This window comes from Spermophilus citellus, assembly GCF_964194105.1.
Source record: "Spermophilus citellus genome assembly, chromosome: 3".
Classification (NCBI taxonomy): Eukaryota; Metazoa; Chordata; class Mammalia; order Rodentia; family Sciuridae; genus Spermophilus; species Spermophilus citellus.
In genome coordinates this window covers 112364661-112379586 of record NC_138184.1, presented here as the reverse complement: position 1 = coordinate 112379586, position 14926 = coordinate 112364661, and the positions used below count along the sequence as shown (strand labels likewise).

General features: G+C 45.1%; 1 protein-coding gene across 1 annotated transcript; it reads left to right on the top strand.

Moving 5' to 3' along the window:
- Nucleotides 1-500: 500 nt before the first annotated feature.
- Nucleotides 501-14637, top strand: LOC308643403 (small G protein signaling modulator 1-like; the record flags this gene model as incomplete). Its single annotated transcript, XM_081283260.1, has 6 exons — nt 501-536; nt 3290-3358; nt 5432-6022; nt 9615-9739; nt 11317-11399; nt 14522-14637. The coding sequence occupies 6 exons, from the start codon at nt 501-503 to the stop codon at nt 14635-14637; spliced, it is 1020 nt and encodes a 339-aa protein (XP_081139386.1).
- Between the last annotated feature and the right edge of the window lie 289 nt (nt 14638-14926).

Sequence of the window (14926 nt, the reverse complement as noted above, 5' to 3'; positions counted from 1 at the left end):
ATGAAGCATAGATTTCAGGAATGATATTTTCCACCAGTAAGGTAACTGAGTTAACATTTTAGTTTATAAAATATTCAAACAACTTTATCTTAAAATTCATATGAACCAATTAATAAATAATGGATATAAAAAATAATTCACAAGAGGAAGTTCAATTAATAACCATGATAGGAAAATATTCACTCTCTGGGGAAATTTTAAAATTAGCACTAGGAGGGTATATTTTTCACCTATTAGTAAAAAATAATAAAATGGGCTGGGGATGTGGCTCAAGCGGTAGCGCGCTCGCCTGGCATGCGTGCGGCCTGAGTTTGATCCTCAGCACCACATACAAACAAAGATGTTGTGTCCGCTGAAAACTAAAAAAAATAAATATTAAAAATTCTCTCTCTCTTTTAAAAAATAATAGTTAAAAAAAATAATAATAAAATGACACAGGTGATTTACTGATTATGATAAGAATGTAAGCAAGTAAGCATTCCTATTCGTTCCTGGTAATAATGTATATTAGACCTTTGGAGAAGCAATTTGGCAGAGTATGTTGAAAGGCTTACAAACTACTATCCACCTTTATAATATGCTTTTGGAACTTATCTAAAAGAAACAAAAATGGACAAAATTACCTAAAATTATAAAGACATATATGGTAGTAAAATTTGTCAAAAGCCTTGTCTAAAATAGGAGATGGGGCTGGGGCTCAGCAGTAGCACACTTGCCTGGTGTGTGAGAGGCACTGGGTTTGATTCTCAGCACTGCATGTAAATAAATAAAATCAAGGTCTGTCAACAACTAAAAAATAAATAAATAAATAAAATAGAAGAATGATTACATAAACCATAGCATAACCACTTAAAAGAATATACAGTAACTCAATAAATTATAGATTGTGGTTATAAAGATGATATAATAATCTGAAAGAGCTTTTAGGATGTTATGTGTGAAAAAATTAGGATATGAAATGGCATGTGTGTTATGTTGCCACATCATAAAACAACCAAAAGAAACCCATCCATAAGTTGGAAAGGACGGGACAGAAATGAATCAGATCCCTCAGTAGTTATTTGGTGGATGTGAATCTCTGGTTCATCTTCTACAAAGATGCTTCACTTTTAGTTGTTTTTTCAGTAGTGCTGGGGATTGAACCCAGAGCCTTGCATTTGCTAGGCAAGTGCTGTACCACTGAGCCACATCCCTATTCTGTGGTTCATCTTCCAAACTCTTAATTTCAAAATTGTTTTTATTATGCCTATTTGGTTTTCATGATAGTATATAATAACCTTATAAAATTACATTTTGATAATTCACTCTTAAAATATAAGGATTGACAGGCTAAAACCTTTGTAAATATAAACCTTATGTTTTATGCCAGAACATTTTCTAAAGAGATTTAAGTTTAGTATTTGTAAAAGCAAGCAATACAATATGGAACTGTAATTTTTGTTTTTGAGCCTCTTTCTTTTTTTTTTTTTTTAACTGAATTGCTTTCCTCTGAGCACCACATATTTATTTCATGTTTCCATTTTTTTTAGTTAAGAAAGGCAAATATTTTTTCTTTCCTTAAAATTAGTATTACTAGATTTATGAGAATATATTTTCAACTGCAAGTTCCTTCCCTTGCTCCCTGCCACACACGTACGTGTGTATTCATAGGAAGCCTTTGGATTTATTGTAAAGCTTTACTATTCCTAGAGTATCCTCATAGAGAAGTCCATGAAGTGGCCTTGTACAAAGCACCTGACCTTTCCTGCATCAGTTTCCTCCACTGTAAGGACAGGTGTGAATTATTTCCTGCCTCATTCACAGGGCTTTAGTCATGATCAGATGAAGGAACAGATGTGAAAGTACTTAAAAATAGATCAGTGGGAGCCCTGGCTTCACATCCTTCCTCTCACGAGCCCATGTGCCTTCTTCGAGGCTCATCTCGTGGTCCCTTGATAGGCTGTGCCAGCCCGTGTCCTCAACAGACTGCACACTTACCTTGTAACAGGTGTGGGTCCCACTGGAGATGCCCCAGTGAGTGAGACATCGCTCCTCCTTTGGAGTGCTTGTGGATCTGTGGAGGAGACAGATGATAAGCATACTGCCATTGTGCCTGGTGGAGGTCCTGCCAGTGGAGCTATCTAGAGGGTAGGGTATGCCACGTGAATGTGGCATGCGGTAGAGCCTGAGGTATCCATTCTCTCAGGTTAGATTTTAAGCAGTGGACCCTGACCAAAGGAGCCCACAGTGCTGTGGCTGTGGCCATGGAAGCCATGAGGCATGCTGACGTGCCTGGCTTGTTCTGTAGTTAGCAGGCATCTGCAAGGGCAGAGCCTATATGGTGGGGGGCAGGGGTGGGGGGGTTCAGGACCAGACCCTCTGCCCTGATGATTGCTGGATTTACACTCAGCAAAATGTTCCACTGTCTTTCAAAAATGGTTTGCAGGGCACAGAAGCATGATGATTCATGGACAAACTTAGCATAGAGAGAAGGTGGTTATTGGATATCCTGGCAGTGATAATTATATTGTGAATCCAACAAGTTAAACAAATTTGCTGAACAAAATTCAACATATAAATTTTGGGGCACATAATTTAGCCCATAACAAACTAATACAAATTACACCAGAGAACACAAAATTCATAGAAAAAACAATGACATAAACTCAGCTTGATAAACTTAAGGCAAATTTATAAATAGAACAGTATTTGTAGGGCTTGGGGGAAAAACAGAATGGCATAAATAGAAAATGACAAAGAAATAAATATAAATATGATAGGAAAAATATCTGTGGCTCCTGCATTGATCCAGAGTAATGCAGCAGAGAAGCCCTTGATTCACAGCCTAGCTTGTATGGACAAGATGTTTCATTTCCTCTATGTTCTCCAGGGGTTGGTAGAAGACCATATCCCTTGATTTATGAAAGGGCTTTGAGGTGGAGGTATTTGAAGCTATCCTTCCAGCACATTTTGGGTCTTAGTGGCCATCTGTGCACTGAAGAATTCTGCTGAGAGCTTGAGATGTAGAAATGGTGACATTCTGCAGCATGTTCCTGGGACGACCATGACTCTCCTCAGAGAACAGAGACTAACTGGCATGTCTGTGTCCCCTGAGAACAGGACTAAAGGGAAAAGCCTCAAATTCAAATTTGAGGAAAAGCCTCAAATTTCAAATTAAAAAAAAATTTATTAGCTGTTTTCAGCGCTCACAGTATGGGAAGAAACTCCTTTGATTCCTGGCGTTATCTTAGGGCTCTCCCAGCAGTCCCCCTGAGCCTCACCCGCTCTTCTGACGCCCCTTTCCTCTCAGTCTTCCCAGAGCTGCAGTTCCGGCCGCCAGAACCTTCGCCTGCAGAGCGACTCCAGCAGCAGCACACAGGTGACCTTCCAGAGGCCCTGCCCCCTCCCACCCACACCCCACCATGTCCCCCAGGGTAGCGGGCATTGGATGGCCACCATCTACGGGTCCCTCTTTGGTTTGTGTTTTAGCATTTTTATGTGTGTGTGTGTGTGTGTGTGTGTGTGTGCGCGCGCGTGCATTTTTGTTTTATTAGTCATCCATGACGGTAAATGTACTCTGACATATCATACATACATGGAGTATAGAACACTGAATCCCACCTCTCTCAATTCTTTAATATTATTATTATTCTCACTCTTCTGGTCATACATGATGTAGAGTAACCCTGGTCGTGTGATCATATGTGCATGTAGGATAGTAATGTCCGACTCATGCCACCGTCTTCCCCACTCCCCTCCCCTCCCTTCATTCCCCTGGGTCTAATCCAACGGACTTCTATTCTTCCCTACTGTGTTTTAGCTTTTTATTCTAGCATTCAAAATGCACCTTTTAGCGACACAACGAATACAGTTGTCCCTTGGTATCCAGGGGACTTGTTTGAGGAGCCCCCATGGATACCAAACTCCAGGGATGCGCAGATCCTATGTAAAATGGTGCAGTATTTGCACAGCCTTCTGTATACCCGAGATGACTTAGAGTCCCCAACACAATGTAAATGCTATTGAAATACTAGCTATATTGAATTTTTTAGGGATAATGACAAGGAATTATTCACATACAAAGAATTATACACACATCCAGCAGAGATGCGGTCTTTTTTTTTTCCAAATATTTTCAATATGCAGCTGGTTGAATCTGTGGATGTGGAATCTGGGGATAATGGGAGACCGACTCCATGTGAATCCATTCTCCTGGCAGAACATTAAAACACTGCAGAGAAAGCCAAACTTGCTTCTGTCTCCCCTCATCCCCCTGCCTGCCTTGAAAATAACCATCAGCAGCCCACTGTGCTTTTCACAACTGAAATATGCAGATAACATGTAGCAGCATTTGGTAGTTTTTAAAATTTTCTACCTAAATGCGATTGTATATATTCCTTGTTGACTTTCCGTTAACTAGATGAAAACACTTAATTCCATCTCTCTCAATATTAAAGAAAAAGCAAGTCGCAAAGAAAGGTACAGAGGATGACAACTTTTGTGCAGAAGGGGAAATGTGGATACATGTATGCAATCACATACATTTTCAAATACAGTGTAAAGAGAAACCAGAACTACCCAAAGTGCTTACCCAGGAGAGAGGAGTGGGGTGGGGGGGAGCTGTGAGTCCCTGAGGTTGGTTTTCTTATTTTGACTTTGGAGTCAAAAAGTTCTAATTTTGACTCTGGGGTTACATAAACTTTTATACACTGAATGAAAAAGAAATTAAAAAAAAACTAAGCAACATACATAATTAACCATAAAGCAAGTCAGTAGAGAGAAGAAATACTGCAAATGACTTTGGAATGTGGTCTGTGGTCTTTTACTGTCTGTCCTTAGGCCAATACGACACAAAGAATCACCAATATGTCTTTAAAATGAATTCCACAGATAATTTCATGTGATATTCTTTTTAGCCTGTTCCTGACATTCACTAATTGTTTAGTTTTTAAAAAAGCTCATGGTGAGCCAGGCACAATGGCACACGCCTATTTATATCTCACCATCTCCAGAGGCTGAGGCAGGAGGATTGCAAGTTCAAAACCTGCCTCAGCAACTAAGAGAGGCCCTATGCAACTCAGTGAGACCCCATCTCTAAATAAAATATATAAAAAATAGCTGGGGATGTGGCTCAGTAGTTAAGCACCCCTGAGTTCAATTCCCAGTACAAGAAAAAAAGAATTCATGGTGAAAGTCTATATGATGCATTACAGTTCCCTGGTAGCCCTCTTCAGAGGGCTGTAATGCTTTCTTGTTATTTCTGAATTATTCAAGCACGTGTCACTTACTTGTTACAAATGGAGCATAAAATACACTTTTCCTGCTGTATAGTATTCCAGTGCATGCAAATTCCATCCTGAAACCAATCCCCAGTTGTTGAGTATCAGGTTGCTGCTTGACAGTGTCGCCAAGCTGTCCTGTTCACCTCTGTCCCTGTTCACCTTCTGCTCAGGTGTTTGAGTCCGTGGATGAGGCAGAGCAGGTGGAAGGAGAAGGCCGACTGGAGGAGAAACAGCCCAAGGTCCCCAATGGGAACCTAGAAAACGGCTCATGCTCCCCAGACTCTGGCCATCCATCTTCCCACAACTTCTCCTCCGGCCTCTCAGAGCACTCGGAGCCCAGCCTCAGCACCAAAGACAGCGTCCTGGACGCCCAGCGGAGCGCGCCCCCGGCCCTTCCACCTGAGGACAGCAGCGTGGACGACGGGCAGAGCAGCGAGGCCACCACCTCAAGGGACGAGGCCCCTCGCGAGGAGCTGGCAGTGCAGGACCGACTGGAGAGCGACAGCCTGGCCAACGGGAGCCTAGACGAGTTCATGTCCATCGCCGGCAGCATGGACGTGGCCCTGCCCGAGAAGGACAGTGCGGCAGGGGAGGGCTGGAGGGGCTGCGAGGCCGAGAAGCGCAGCCAGGCGGACAGCGAGGACAACCTCTCGGAGGAGCCCGAGATGGAGAGCCTCTTCCCCGCCCTGGCTTCCCTGGTCGTGACCACTTCGGCCAACAATGAGGCCTCCCCCGTGTCGTCCAGCGGCGTCACCTACTCCGTAAGTCACCAGACTCTCCTCCATCCCACTGCAGGGGTGGGGCAGAGAGACCCAACCTTAGAGCTGCAGCTGCTTGGTTTCCTTTCCTCATCACCTTTACCAGGATTCACTGTACACACCCGGGTTGGGAGAGAGGAATGTCCCTAATCTAAAAACCCAGACTCCAAAGTGCCCAAGCTCAGTGGCCAGCACCTGTGATCCCAGCTCCTCGGGAGGCTGAGGCAGGAGGATCCCTGAGCCCATGAGCTGGAGGCCAGCCTGGGGAGCAGAGCGAGACCCTCTCTTCAAAAACAAAACAGAATCTATTCAGCAGAGGACTCCATACCCCAAATCCAGTTACCAACTTAATCCACCAAACAGAAAACTCCACATCTGACCTCGTGGGATGGGCTGCAGTCAGAAGGCACAAAGTTATTCAAAATACTGTAGAAAATTACCTTCGGGACAGGGGGAGAGGTGCATATGAAGCATAAATGGACTCATGTGTAGACACAGGTCCTGTCCCACCATATCTCATCAGGTATAGATATAGACATAGATACAGATGTGTCCCCAAAGTCTAAGCATCCCCAAACACCCCTGGTCCAGAGATTTCAGCCAAGGGATGCCCCACCATGGGGGACAGGGGGACACAGGCTTCACAGTGAGCACTCCCAGGCTCAGACCCCAGCTTTAGCAAATCACTTCAGTGCTCCTGCGCCTAGGTCTCCCTATCTGCCTGGCACCTTCTTGAGTTATTTTCAGTTCATACTCTGAAGTCCTGGGTGTGTGACACACAGTGAGCACCCGATCTGCAGCAGCTCCACAGTCACCTTCATGCTTTTGACTAAGGTCTGACATCCTTTAAATGTGCCAATAAGTCCAGGCCAGAAGGCATCATCTGAAAGGAAGATGTTCCAAGCCACCCATAGTGTACACATTTCTTTAAAAGATTTTTTTTTCCTATTAAAGATGTGCAAGCCCATAATTTAAAGGGTCAAACATCTGGACAAAGCTAACTATGAAAACCAGATGTTGGGCTGGGCTCAGTGGTGCACCTGTAGTTCCAGTTGCTCGGGAGGCTGAGGCAGGAGGATCACTCCAGCCCATGAGTTGGAGGCCAGCCTGAGCAACATAGGGAGATCCTGCCTCTTAAAAAAGGAAAGAAAAGAAAAAAAAGAAAGGAAGAAAAAGAACAGAACCATGAGCTCTCCCCTCCTCCCCATCAGCCCTCCCCAGGGCGACCATCTTACTTATTGTGCCCTGATGTCTGATTCCACCCCATAGCTCAAACACACTTGTATTATTGCTGTTTGATCTTTTTTTTCCCAGTTTTAGACATTATCAGTGACCCCCATTATGGAAGCAGATTTTTGGCTCCCACGTCCTTCTCCGCCCAGACCCGTCACTTCACAAGGGACACTGGCCACACCCATCTTTCCAGCACAGCTACGTAATGATCTTGGTTAAAAGGTCACTCAGGTTCACAGGATCCTAGGTGTCTCCTCTGGGCCATGAAGTCAGCTGTGTTGACTTTTTTTGCAGAAGAAAAAAAAAATGTCCTGGATGTGTCTTCATTTGTTTGCTTTCTTTCCTTAGTTTCTTGAATATTGATCACCAATTCACTGCCCCAAGTCCTTGCCGGGTTTCTGGGTCCCTCCAACATTCAGACTTGGCAGGCTTTCTGTGTGATCTGTGTATCTGGAGAGTTCAGCCTGTACTTGAGGCAGGTGTATCCTGACCTTCCTCCCGCCCCCGCTCCAGATCCCTTCCACCTCACTCCAGCCTCTGTCCCCCAGTTTCCCTTCTTCTAACTTGACACCCTTGTTTGGGTGGGGCTCATGCCTCAGTGAGCTCTGTCCCCCATATGGCTTTTCTTGCCTTCTTATGTGGCGGGCCCCTGGCCTGGGGTCCCCGTCTCCGTGTGAAGTGCCTTCCTGAGTAGATGGGCCTCCGTTCATCTGGAGTGAGACTCATGTGGCCCTCGGTCTTGAAGATATTTGTACTGAATATGCGACTCCAGTGATTTTTTCTTAGTACAGATGGTCCTCAGCCCCATCCTAAATCAGGACACCTCTGCAATTTGAAGACATTGTTGCACTTTCTTCCAGTTGCCTTCACTACTGTTAGCAAGTCAGGGAGCTGTCATCTCTGCAAAGACAATCTCCTTCCTTCTCTAAGATTCTCTTTCAGTGTGTTGTCACTGTGTGCCATTATGTGACTAAGTGTAGCTGTCTTTTTCTATTTCCCAGCCAGAGTCTGTGTATGCATCTGTGAATTGATGTCTTTAGTTAGTTCTGGAAAATTCTCCTCTAGTATTCATTCAGCTGTTGCTCCCCGTTTTCTGTCTCGTCTGTAGCCTTTGGACCTCCTCACACTCTCCTCTGTGTCTGTTACGGCTCTTTCATTTGACCCTTCTCTGTCTCTCTGCTGAATACTGGACTTTCTTCAGATCTCTTTTGAATTTACTGATTCTCTTCCAGAGTGTTGGGCTGGGGCTGGGGCTCAGCAGTAGAGCGCTCACCTAGCACATGCGAGGCCCTGGGTCCAATCCTCAGCACTACAAAAAAACTAAATAAATAAAATAAATGTATAAAAAATGATAATAATTTACTACTTATTTAAAAACATGGCAGCCTGTGACAGGGGAGGGGCAGACTGAGGGTCAAAGGATGGGGACAAGCCAGAGCAGAGCCGAAGGCCCAGAATGCAGGAGCTGGACCACCCCTCTGGGGCCCCAGAAAGTGGCCTCTGGGCGGCGGAATACCTGAAAGCCTCCATTTGAGACTCTACCCCTGGAATTTTTAGTGGGGGAGGGGACCAGGGGTTAATCTCAGGGCTCTCCACCACGGAGCCCCGTCCCCAGCCCTATTTCACATTTTATTTAGAGACAGGGTCTCACGGAGTTTCTTAGGGCCTCGCTGTGGCTGAGGCTGGCTTTGAACTCGGGATCCTCCTGCCTCAGCCTCCTGAGCTGCTGGGATGACAGGTGTATCCTATTGGGCCCTGCTGTAGTTCATTTTTGATCCTGAATATTCCTTCCTTTCTTGCTGATTATTGAGCCATTGCATCAGTCGATGACCACAGGATCTGGTCTAATATGGTACCAGACTTGGACCCGGGTTCAGTTCCTTCACCCTTCTGCAGTTTTCTATGGTGGGGGACACTTCCAGCTACGATTATAACTCCAAGTCTTGTTTGTTTTGTCTTGTTTTGGTGGAAATTTTAGTTTAGATGGACACAATACCTTCATTTATTTATTTTTATGTGTTGCTGAGGAACCAACCAGGGCCTCACACCCAATAGGCAAGCGCTCTAGCACTGGGCTGCAACCCCAGCCCAAGTCTTGATTTTTTTTTTTTTTTTTTTTTTTTTAGTAAAATGGGGATAATGATTTTGTGCATTTCGTGAGATTGTTTTATTTAAAAAGGAACAGAACATACAAACTCAAAGAGGCTTTCCCAGAAAGTGTGCAAATAAATAAACCCCAGCTGGCCCTGCCAGAAGACCTTCTCTTCCCTGTCCACAGGAAAGGGTCAGGAGGAGGAACCGGGTTCTGCCCCCCAGCGGGGAGTTTGGGGATAATCTCTTTTCTTCTCCTGGGCACCCACAGCCGGAGCTGCTGGACCTGTACACCGTGAATCTGCACCGCATCGAGAAGGATGTGCAGAGGTGTGACCACAACTACTGGTACTTCACACCCGCCAACTTAGAGAAGCTGCGCAACATCATGTGCAGGTGGTGTTCTGGGAGACCTGGGGGAGGGGCGTGGCAGGGGGACCCGGTGGGGCTGTGGTGAGCCCAGGTGGAACTTCGTTCAGCCTCTGAAGCTGGTCTATTTTTAACCCACACTGACAATTAAATAACAACAGTAATGATAAAAGAGAGTGATTATTGAGTGCTTACTGTATACCAGGCACTGTCCCAAGATCCTACTATCCTCAGCTCATTTATTCCTTCAACAGCTCTATGGAGTAATTATTATGCCCTGTGACAGGATGTGGAAACTCAGAGGGGGCCACCCCAGTGCTCGGTGCCCTCACTGGACCACAACTCAGGGGGACTCACAGCCACATCTCTATCTAAAATCTATCCTTTTCTTTCTTTCTTTTAAGCCAAAATCTAAGGCTACTTATTTCTGTTCATTAAAAATTATTATTGGCATCTCTTAAGAAGTAAAACTGGCCCAGGCATATTAAAAATCTGCAGCAATTAAGGATGTCAGAAGGTCCTAAAATGCAAAGAGAAACTTTTTCATCTCTGCCTGTCAGTGACACTCCCACAGAAGTAATACCAGCTAGCCACATGGCAAATATCTTCCGTAGCCACATAGATGGTGTTTAATGATCATATAATCTTATGTCGTATTCTGTGCACTGCAATATGAGTGTGTATTACATGATATGATGTATTTTAAAGTTTTCAACTGAATGACAGATGTTATATGTAAATGAGAAAAGTGCTGGGGAGGAGGAAGAATAGACTGACTTTTTCTGGTTATGAGCTTAGGGAGAGGTCATGGGGAGTCTCACAGAGGTGGGGACTCTCCAGAGAGACTTGGAGAAAATTTTTTTGAAATGACTGAAGAAACCACTGACCATGGAGTTTAAGGTCACATACCCTCAAGTGAGGCTTCCTGGGTCCAGAAACTGCCTCCGCCCCCCACCATTAGGTCTATGACTCTGGGGAAAGCACTTACCTGTCCATGCCTCAGTCTCTTCATCTGTGAAGAGTGGTAATGATGATATTTATTTTATATGATTATCTTATATGATTATCATAATTTGTATGATTATCTTGAAAAACATAATCATATATCTTTTAAGATATATGATTATCTTAAAAGATGCGGTAAATGTGTATCAGGCTAAGTATATAGAAAATACTCAGAAAATACGAGCTGTTATTAATAAGAGGCTGATCAGAGTTTCTGAAAGCGGGACCCCCTAGGGCAAAGGTGCAGGGATGTAACTGTGTGGTTTGTCTGTGGGGAGGGAGACCTCTGCGTGGCTGGGGAGGAAGAGGCACTGGAGGTGCTGCATGGGGCTCTGAGATGAATTGGGAGGCGCTGAGTCCTGTACCCCAGTAAAGGAGTCTGGATGTCACCCCACCCAACAGCACCCTTGTGAAGGCTTCTGAGCATGCAGTGGCCCCCTTGAGCAGGACATTGGGAGGGCCATCCAGGTGGCTGTGCCCAGGTGTCTGGGGAGTGTGAGACAGGATGGGCATGCAGGTGTCGGGCTGAGGGCGCCATCTAGAGGAGGGGTAATAGGAGGTGGCTGGTGGCGGTATCACTGGCCCCTGTTCTCTTGTAGCTACATCTGGCAGCACATTGAGATCGGCTATGTCCAGGGCATGTGTGACCTTCTGGCTCCGCTGCTGGTCATCCTGGATGATAGTAAGTGGGTCCCCTCTGCTGTAGACTCGGGGGTCAGATCCTTCCCACTGCAGGGAAGGGAGTGACCCTCACTCAGTGGGTCCATGGAATGAGCAGGGCAGGGGCTCAGGAGACCTGTCTGGGCACCACATCAGGGTCCCAGTGAACAGAGTCCTCCTGCACCAGGTGTCCAACACCGAAACCCAGCCAGGCCTTTGCTAGCTACCGACTATACAGACGTGAGTGACGGCAGAGAAGAACCAGGCCCAGGTGGCTTAACTGTGAGCGCTACCAGCGCTACCAGATATTCAGGGAAGATTTAACACAACTTCTTCACAGACTCTTCCAGAAAAAAAAAAGGAAAGGAAATGAGCCAGGCCCAAGTTCAATGCCTAGTATCAGGAAGGGAGGAAGGAAGGAAGGCATCCCAACTCATCTGGGAGGCAGCCCTCGGATAAGTGCTGAGCTCCTTATCACCACCCTGTCACCCACACCAGACACAGCCATCACAGGAAGGCTGCACCCCAATATCTTTCATGGATATGAATGCAGAAATCCTCCACAGAATACCAACAGGCTAATTCCAACAAGATATAATAAGTGAGGTGTTTCATTTTGTTTTGTTTTTATGATGCTGGGGTTTTGAGTCCAGGGCCTCACATACGCTGGGAAAGTGCTCTAACACTAAACTACACCCCCAACCAGAAATAAAAAGGATTACAGTCCATGACCAAGTGGGATTTACCCCAGGGATGCCAAGGGGTTCAACATACAAAATAATAAGCACTATTCACTGCATCAATAAAAGTTCATCTTAATAGACACAGAAAAACATGATAAAACCAATACCTTTCATGATAAAAACACTCAATGAACTAGGAACAGAAGGGGACCTTGACATGACAAGCAATATCTATGGAAAACCCACCATCAACATCAAACTCAGTGGGAAAGACCGAGCACATTCCCTTGGATCTGGAACAAGATAAAGATGTCTGTTTTCTCCACTGTGGGTCCAGCACGGGCAGGTCAGGAAGGAAGAGAAACCACTGGAGAGGAAGCAGAACTGTGTTCCCAGTTGGCATGACTTTGCTGTAGAAAATCCTACAGAATAAAAAAAAATATATTAGAACTAATAAATACATCGATTTTGCAGGATATGAGATCAATAAACCAAAGTCTATTGTGTTTCCATTCACCCTCCAGAGCTGGTCTTATTTTAACGGATGATTAAATCACAACAACAGGGATGATAACAGAGTAGAATTGGAACAGGCAATTCCAAAATGAAATGAGGAAAACAGTCCCATTTGCAATAGCATCTATGACACAGGACACTTAGGAGCACATATAACAGAAGAGCAAGGAGGGTGCCCTGAAAACTAGAAAACATTCTTGGAAGAAATGGAAGAAAACCTAAACTATAAAAAGACATCCATGTTCATGGGCTTGAAGACAGAACTGCTGAGGTGGCATTGGCTGCAACATCCCAGCACCACGGAAGAAAGGGAGGGAGGGAGGGAGTCCCCACTCTTAGGCACAGACCTCACTCCCTCCCAAAGATCCAGGTTGAGAGGAGGTGGGGCTGGAAATGAGAGGAACATCACAGTGGTGCAACACAGGGACAGACATTCCCTCTGCAGAGTGACTAAGACCCACGTCATGTGTCATAGGTCGTGTTCACAGTGTATATCCTGGACATGATTCAATTAAAAATGCCCTTTATCTTTGGGATCTTCCTCCCAAAACCCATAACCTCATCTCATTGTGAGAAGAACATCAAATTCTGCTCGTAATGGAGCATCCTATAAAAATAATACCCTACCAGGACTCTTCAGGACTGTCGAGGACATTAAAAACAAGAAAGCCTGAGAAACGCGGGAGCCCAGAGGAACCTAAGGAGCCAGGACAGCATGAAGTCCTTCCACAGAGAAAGCACAATAGGTGACTGCTGAGGAAACCAGAATACGGACAGAATTCAGTTAATGATGTATCAGTATTAGTTCATTAGCTATAACAAATGAGCCATGCTCCCGTAAAGATATTAATAACAGAGGAAACTGGGTGTGGACCATGTGAGAAAACTTTGCTGTCTTCTCAGTTTTTCTATAAATCTAAACTGTTGCAAAAATAAAGTCTTAAGCAGGGTGTAGGGGTGCATGCCTATAATCCCAGTGGCTCAGGAGTCTGAGGCAGGTTTGAGGCCAGTCTCAGCAACTTAGTGAGACCCTAAGCAACTTATCCAGAATCGTCTCAAAATAAAAAATAAAAATGGGCTGGGGATGTGGCACAGTGTTAAGCACTCCTGTGTTGAATCCTTGGTTCCAATACATAAATAAATCAGAGTGTTTAAACAATGAATGAAATCCCACTGTCCTTGGGAAATTTTCCAGTCTAGCATAGCTCTCCTCAAAGTTATCAATTATTTAGCAAGGGAAAATAAAATCTACCATTTTTCAAATAAGTTTGTGACTTACTGGATGGTATGAATCTTTGCTACAAGACTTCTCAGAGCCTTTACTTTATAAATATGTGTATGCATGGGTGTTCTAAGCAGCAGATAATCTGAGCAGCATTTTCCAAAGTAATTTAAAACTTTGCATGTTGTCTATAAAAGCCCTTCCGATACTCAGAGACGCTGCTTGAGGATAGTGGTTCTCAGACTTGGAATTGCCAGTGGAATTTCTTTTTTTTTTTTTAATTGTATTTGGACACAATACTTTTATTTTAGTGTGGTGCTGAGGATTGAACCCAGGGCCTCCCACATGCTAGGCGAGAGCTCTACCGCTGAGCCACAGCCACAGCCCCTCAGTAGAATTTCAAAAAAGAAAAAAAAAAGGTACCAACAAAACACTGTCAACTTTTTACTGGAGCAAACAGAGGCCTTTTCAAAAGAGCCTCGGCCACACCATCATTTCCTAAACGAGGGTGCCAAGAGCTCCCGGGTGAGAAGCACACGATCCCCCTCAGGTTGGAGAGCTTCCCTTGGAACCCAATCCAGTGGGCCCTCCGCGGTCCCATGTTCCCCCCCCACCAGCTGTGGACACTCTGACCCAGCCCTGGGCTTAGCACTTCCCCTGGGGAGCTGGGGGCCTCGGGCAGTGGTACCACTAACATTTGTCCCTCACTCACTGCCGCCCCAGAGGCCCTGGCCTTCAGCTGCTTCACAGAGCTCATGAAGAGGATGAACCAGAACTTTCCCCACAGAGGCGCCATGGACACGCACTTTGCCAACATGAGGTCGCTGATCCAGGTATGACCGGCATCTAGTCAGCTCTTTTGGGGACCAGTAGGTATCACTCTGTGACTTAGGATTGAGCAACTTGGGGTCAAGGTGCATTTGAACCCTATTTCTGCTTCTCACTGGATAGAAAATCTAGGCTTTCTGGGCCTCAGTTTCCTCATCTGGAAAATAGGTAATTTTCCCATTTATATGATTCCCAATGAATTGTTACAGTTATGGAAATGAAATAAAATAATGCATTTATAGTACTGAGCACAGGGCCTGGCAGGGTCCCTGACCAGCGGCAGCAGTGTCACCTAGTAAC